The sequence below is a fragment of the Lipotes vexillifer genome, unplaced genomic scaffold (genome assembly GCF_000442215.2).
Source record: "Lipotes vexillifer unplaced genomic scaffold, Lipotes_vexillifer_v1.1 scaffold630, whole genome shotgun sequence".
NCBI lineage: Eukaryota > Metazoa > Chordata > Mammalia > Artiodactyla > Lipotidae > Lipotes > Lipotes vexillifer.
In genome coordinates, this window is record NW_006783793.1 from 47,298 (window position 1) to 54,057 (window position 6,760).

The 6,760-nt window shown below is 47.9% G+C and overlaps 1 protein-coding gene across 1 annotated transcript in view; it reads right to left on the reverse strand.

The window, feature by feature from the left end:
* Window positions 1-838: 838 nt before the first annotated feature.
* Window positions 839-6,760, reverse strand: part of TMOD1 (tropomodulin 1) — a 58,722-nt gene continuing 52,800 nt past the window's right edge. Inside the window, exon 9 of the mRNA XM_007456383.1 lies at window positions 839-903. Coding sequence (XP_007456445.1) covers window positions 839-903 — 65 coding nt within the window. The remainder of the gene's footprint in view (window positions 904-6,760) is intronic.

A 6,760-nucleotide genomic window follows, 5' to 3' on the forward strand; every position in this document is an offset into this window, starting at 1 on the left:
AAAGGTGTTTTCAAGTATTTGGCCATAGGTTTTCACATCCATCGTAAGGTTGGCCTTCGATAAGGAAAAAATTCTTTCTGACTCCAGTATTAAATTGTAAATAAATCCCAGATGTTCATAAAGAACACCAGGGAAATGTTTGTCGCCTGGAATTGGTTTAAAAAAAAAAAAAGGACGGTTTTTAAAATTTGAGACTTCACCATTGGCTTTTTCTATCATTTCCTCATAACCAGCTTAAGGAATCTCATGTTCTTTGATTCCTGGCAGAGCTCTGTGGCTTCAGTCTTTTTGTCTTTCTTGAGGGGAAAAAAATTGTGTTCTTGATCCAGAAATCAATTTAGCAACTTTAATCTTGAGGTTCTTGAGATTTAAAGGAGAATTAATAAAGAATGATATGTTCTGTTTGCTAAAGAGCTAAGATCAAATTTGTAATAAAATATTTTATAATGCTTTTAAACCACATGGAAGAGGGTGCTGTTTGTTCATGTTACACATTTTAAATATACCTGAAACACCACACAGCAAGGTCACCAAAACTGGGCTCCTGGGGTTAAGTCACTGCTGCTCTAACATTGTCTTCAGTGAGGTCTGCCAGTTCGGGGGCTTTTTAGTTTTTAAATAATAACCAGACCGAACTTCTGTGACTAAAGAAAAACTTCACATTCACCATAGTTTATAAAATTTTCAACTACAACCACTAGCGAACCTAACACCTTAGTGCGTAAAGAACTGAACCACAACAGGGTTTGTGCCGGCATTTGCCTTCCGGTTTCCACTGCAGAGCACGGCTATCAGTAGAACACGTCCAGTTCAAAGGCGTGGTCGGCACTCGCACACACTAGACGCCACTCCGGCACTTGGGAATGATGGGCCCAGTCAAGTCCGCCAGCCTCCTCTTCCTCACTGGAAAGGAATGGAGATGAGACGTGAGCCAGCTGTCCCTGTGCACCCGAACCACCACCGTGGCTCTGAGAGTGCCAGGAAGCTTCTTGACAACTTTGCTCAGCAAACTCTGATGTCTGGTGTTTTTAAAGGACAGCTTGTGAGCCTTCACTGAGAGGAGGGTCTGTAGTGGTGTAGATTCGTTCATAAAGTACTTCTAAATCGCTGGCCATACAGGTATAAAACCCACTTTATCCAACTCCGCTGTTGTCCTTTGTGTACAGAGGCTGAAGATCCTCACTCCGGTCAGATAAGATTTAAGTTCAGTCGATCTTAATGAGATCTTAACCTGCTGGAAACATTTCCCCCAACTCTTCCTCAAAGCTCTTGGCCTGCCTGTGTAAACAACAGTGTCTGCCCTGAAGATTACCCTGTATTATCTGTGTCCCTTTATGGTCAACCTTGACATTTTCCCAGGGGCAAGACAATATAAGCCCAAACACTGTCCACATAACAAAGTAGTTAAATGTAAAGCATGAGCCAGGGGGTTGCAGGCTGGGGTCATTAGCTGACAGGATGGCGGGGATGGTTGGAGGGCCAGGTAGGGCTCCCTTTGTTATGGCAAAGGGAAAGGGTTCGAAACAAATTATAGTGTCTGCAGATGAAAACCAAGCAGCAAGCTAGATCAGCCACAAGAGAAAGGTTGGTCAACGACTGTGGAGCCCATAGGTGGCAGTCAAGGGGGCTGCCGGTGTGGCAGAGACAGGAAGCTATTGCGAGAGGAAAAAAGTCTGTCTATACTTAGATGTCTTCCAGTTCCTGAGCTGAGCAGGCAGACCTCAGATAGATGCTCACAGGCTGCAACAAGAACCGAACTGAGGCTAAGCGCTGGCGTGGAGGGGCGCAGGGGCACACAGGCTGCCCAGTCTGGGGCCTAGAGTTTAGCCTTTGCCTGAGCTCCTCCCCTCCCCTCCACCTGCCTCGAAAGAACAATGAATGCAAATCAGTGGGCAGTCTCCTGGAGAGAAGACAGTGTGTCTGGCCAGATTTCTGGAGACCATCAGAATGTCCAACAGCTTGGGGAAAGATGGGGGGAACAAAAACCAAAGCCCAAAGAGCAGAAGTTTGCCCAGAGTGACCAGAGGGTTTACATGAGCCAGGCTTCACACATTAGCTGAACAAGCATTACACCCCTTTTGCACTCAACCCCTCATTGGAGCCCCTCCAACAATTCTGGAGTGTCAGTGTTGTCACCATTGCCATGTTATGGATGAGGAAAGTATGGCAGGGGACAAAATAATAAAGCCGGTACCAGACGGAACCAAGGCTTGTGACTCATCTGGGGCCTCGGTCCAGCGCCTCCCTCAGTACAATCCGGCCCTATCTATGTAGGCTTTACATACCCACATCTCATCTGGTTCTCACAAGGAGGACTAGCTCCTTTCCCCTGGAGAAAAGAAGGGAGCCAGGGTCCCTGAGAGCAAGTGGCAGAGCCAGGAACCTGAGTCCCCAGCTCGTGGCTCAAGGTACAGAAGAGGATCCCGCGCTGTCTCCCCCTACCTGCCCTCAGTATGCACACTGGGCTGCACCTGTGCAGGGTTCCGCTGCCACTGGCTTTTGCAGGGACTGGATGGGGAGAAGGGAGAGGCACACACTTATTCAGGTTTTCTTTTTTTCTTTCCATTTTAATAATGAAGGAAATTGAGGCCAGGAGGGAAGTAACTTGCCTCAAGTCACAGTGAATAAGAGACGCAACTGGGAGCAGAAGCCAGGTCTCCCAATATCCTCCAAATCAACCTGCTTTTTACATTCACTAAAGCAAACTCCTCCACGTTGCTTATCATTGCAACTGCCAGAGACTCGTTTATTGTCAGAGCCGGAAGGAATCTCGAGTCATCTGGACCAAGCCCCATTTGAGGCCTGAGCTCCCTCCAACACTTCCCACCAAGCTTTACACCTCCATCATGTCTTTGGGGAGCATTTTATATTCAACAGCATTGACTGAGCGCTATGATGTGCCAAGCACAGGTACCAGAAATAAAGATTAACAGCGGACCAAGATATACCTACAAGAAATCTGATAAAACATCACAAGTACCCTGGTAGATCTCTATCAAGTATGAGAGGCACAATGAACGAAGTGGCCAGATTCTCCAAGGACGGCGGGTAAGTTGTACACTGAATCTTAAACGATAAAGGGATAGACGGCAGGAAAGTACGAGGAGCATTAGGAGTAACAGTCCTCTAAAGGGAGGCTTTTGCCTGGGTCACTGGGAGGCACTCCAGCTACCTGGACCGGTTGTTACCAGTAGGGCAAGAGGATGGCTTGTTGGGGTGTCAAGAGATGAGTCTGGCAGGGCCTCACCCAGAGAGGAGGTGGAGAGCACAGGCTCTGGGCCCAGACTGCTGGGACAAGTCCCACTTCCGCCCATGGACAGCGGGGTAACCTTACCTACTTCTCTAGGCCTCTGTCTCCTTACTGTAGGATGGGGATGACGACAGCACCTGCCTCAACTGATTGTTGGGAACGATACAGGAGTTAGTAAGATTGAAGTGTTCAGAGCAGGCCTGGCACGCAGTAAGTGCCATGTAAGTATCAGCTATGGTTACTAAGGGACTTAGAAGCCTTGACAAGGAGTTTAACCTGAGAGCAGCGGGAACACAGAAAGGGTTCTAAGCAGAGTGGTGGGAGAAGCTTTGGGATGAGCACTGCGTGAGATGCCCGCCCTGGAGGAGCTAGAGGAGCTGCAGGGCCCGAGGACGTTTCAGGATGCCCCGGTAAATGTGATGAGGGCTTGACAAAGGGCAGGGCAAGGTGGCTGGTGAGGAGGTGGCTGGCTGGGCTGGGGGTAGTGCATAGAGAGAGGTAGAGATTTCTGGCTTGAATGGCTGTGAGGAAAGTAGTGCCCTTTCCCAAGATGGTTTTGGGGGAAGATGATGAAATTGATTTGGGGTGTATGTGCTGTGTCTGGGGTGCCTGTTAGAAAGGTCTTCCTTGAGAGTATAGTAAAAAAGTGACTTTCCCAGGAAGGGATGTTTTCTGCTTTTAAACATGTTACTCTACCACACAACTGTCTTAACCTGGAGGCTGCAATTCAGATTTCATTAAGTGAAGAGAGCTTCAGTGGCAGATTTACAGGACCTGAGTGCCAGCCTGGCTCTCAGCTATAAATAGTGTGGAGATAGGAGTCGTCTGAGGTGTCACCATGGGAAAAGAGAGATGGGGGTCCTCGGCTCCTTCCTGACACCCCCCTCACCCTGGCACCCCCCTCTCTCCCATAGAACATTCTGTTAAGAGCCCAGGGCAATGGCTGGGAAGGACCAAAGACATGCCATTCAGGATGGGTCCTGGGCAGGGCTGACCCATGGCCTTAGGGATTAAATGTCTCCCAAGGAAGAGCCCACCTGCCTCACAGGTAAGCAAAGCCCAGGTCCTGCAGACCCGGCAATGGGCCAGAAGCCAGCACAGAGGTAGGCTGGAGTGAGAAGGAAATCGGAGAGGCCCGCTCTCGTCCACACGGAGCTTGCCTGCTGCTGCCAGGCTGCAGCAGCAGACACAGTAACAACCACGGTGGCTGGACCGGGGCCAGTGGGAGGCTTTCATGACAAACATTTTCAGCTGAGAAACATGGAAGCCTGTCTGCTTCATCAGAGCATGAAGAGCAGGATGAAAATACTGTGTTGGAAAGAAAGTCAGGATTTCTCTTTTGCAGGAGGACGCTGGTGCACCATCAGAATCAGAAGTGTTTCTTTCACAAAAATTAGCGGATGGTGCAAATTTGCTTTTAAAGCTAGATGTCCTACTTCACCGACTAGTACTCTGTTGCGTGTAGTCACCTAGATGATTCTGCTCTAAATCCTTCTGTGGGAAACCTCAAGGGAATAGCTGCACAGTTCCATGGGGTAACTCAGAGGCCCATTTTAATCACCTGTCATTCCTGCCCAGAAAACTGCCATGGTCCCACTTCCCACCTGCTTTCCTCACCAAACTCCTGAGCTTGGCGTTAAAGGCCTTTGGCTCACAGCCTCCCACACCTACCCAGCCCCCTTCCTGTGAACACCCCATATACCTGTTCATCGTCCTGCCTTTGCCCATGTTGTTCCCTCTGCTTGGAATGTCCTTCCCTCCCTCCTCTGGGAGCTCCTGTTTTTCCATCCAGGTGTAACTCCCAGTAATAGTTCCTCAATCCTTTCGGAACTTTCTGTCTCTCCTATCCTGCATAATGGGTCCTACCACCTTGCCTTTGCCTACACCAGCACCCCTGCCAGGAAGGCCTCCTGACCTCCCACACAACCTATCTCTTCCTTGAAAGGCTGACTCATGCCCACACCCACCAGGATGCTTGGATTAACCAGCCTCTGTCCTCACAAATCATTTGCTCACTTTGTTCGGATACAGTTTGTAGGCCTTCTTGAATTTGGGGGCATGACTTTCTACCATAAAAGGTTGTAAAGGTTCTTTACAGGGCACTAGCTTTCTGCTACCCCTTATGTCACCTCGCACAGTCCTGGGCACACAAAAGATGCTCCCAAAGTGCTCACTGTAACTAACAACGGGCGTGATTTGACTGAGCCACTGTCTAGAAGGGCAGTCCCTCCCGGGCCTCAGTTTCTCCAGAGGAGAACTGGAGGGAGGAGCCTGAGGTCCCGTCCAGCTCTGGCATGCTGGGCTCCTGCCATAACCTCAGCAAGTCCCTGGTGATAGGAATTGGGCCTGGATTTTTGGAATCATAGACTCTCAGGACAGAGAGTCCTCAAGGGCCATTTCTTCTAGCCTCCAGCTGACCCTGGGGTCCCCCCTACAGCACCCCTGACTCTAGTCATCCAGAAACTTCTGTCCCTAGAAAGAAGTCCTCCAAGCCATCTTGCCACTGGAAGACCAAAGCTGGATTAGCCTTGAGATAGGCACCGAGGGACACATAAGAAGCTTAATCTAAGCTGAGAGAGAGAAAAAAAAAAAAAAAAGTGAGATTACTGAATATCAGAATAGAACTCAAGGCTTTTAAGTGCTGGTTCTGCAGCCAGATCACAGCTGGGCCAACAGAGTCCAGGTCGCAGGCCTTCCTCAACAATTCAATGTAGCTATCACCTCTGTTACACCATGATAATTCTAATTCTTAGTTGTTTGTGTTTGCTCTCTTTTATTTCAAATAAGGACACTTCAGATAAACCAGGACACCTGACCTGGTGTGGGGTTTTTTGTTGTTTTTGTTTGTTTGATGGACTTTTCTAGATCTGCAGCTCTAGAAAAAGTAGCAGCTGGAGTAAGCAATGAATAAATAGCCTCTTAAGAACAGGAACCTATACCTTCAACAGCCAGTGCCCTATAGGACTTTGACAAATGTTTGTTGAATTGAGTAGCTCTGTGGTTATCTATGCATAGGTTCTGTGAGTACCTGCCTCGTATATACACACTTACATACTCATCCCCATTCTTCTAGGCCTTCCATGTATTAACCTAGCTTCAGATTCATCACAGGAAGTGACACACCTGAACTCTGAGATGTGCTTTAGTATTAAGCTCCTTGCATTTTACTGAAACTCCTTGCATTTTACTGAAACATATTTAGAGCAGGTTTGAATTTGATGAAAAACTCACTGAAGGCATCGTCCTTTAGAAATATAGTTATTTCACAATTCAATCCCAGAAAGAAGCTTTCTTCTTTTTAAAAAACTCATTATGCTTCCTTCTCTTCTGACAAGAATAATGTAACTTGGTTTGTCTTCCTCCTGCCTTGATTCTAGGAAACTCACAGCTGAATATAATGATCAATTAACTTAACAGACCTACTCCTTGTTTTTTTTCTCATTTTCCTATAGCCTTATCAGACATACTCATCTTTGGACACTCTATCAAGTTCTTTAAGCAGCCAGCAGG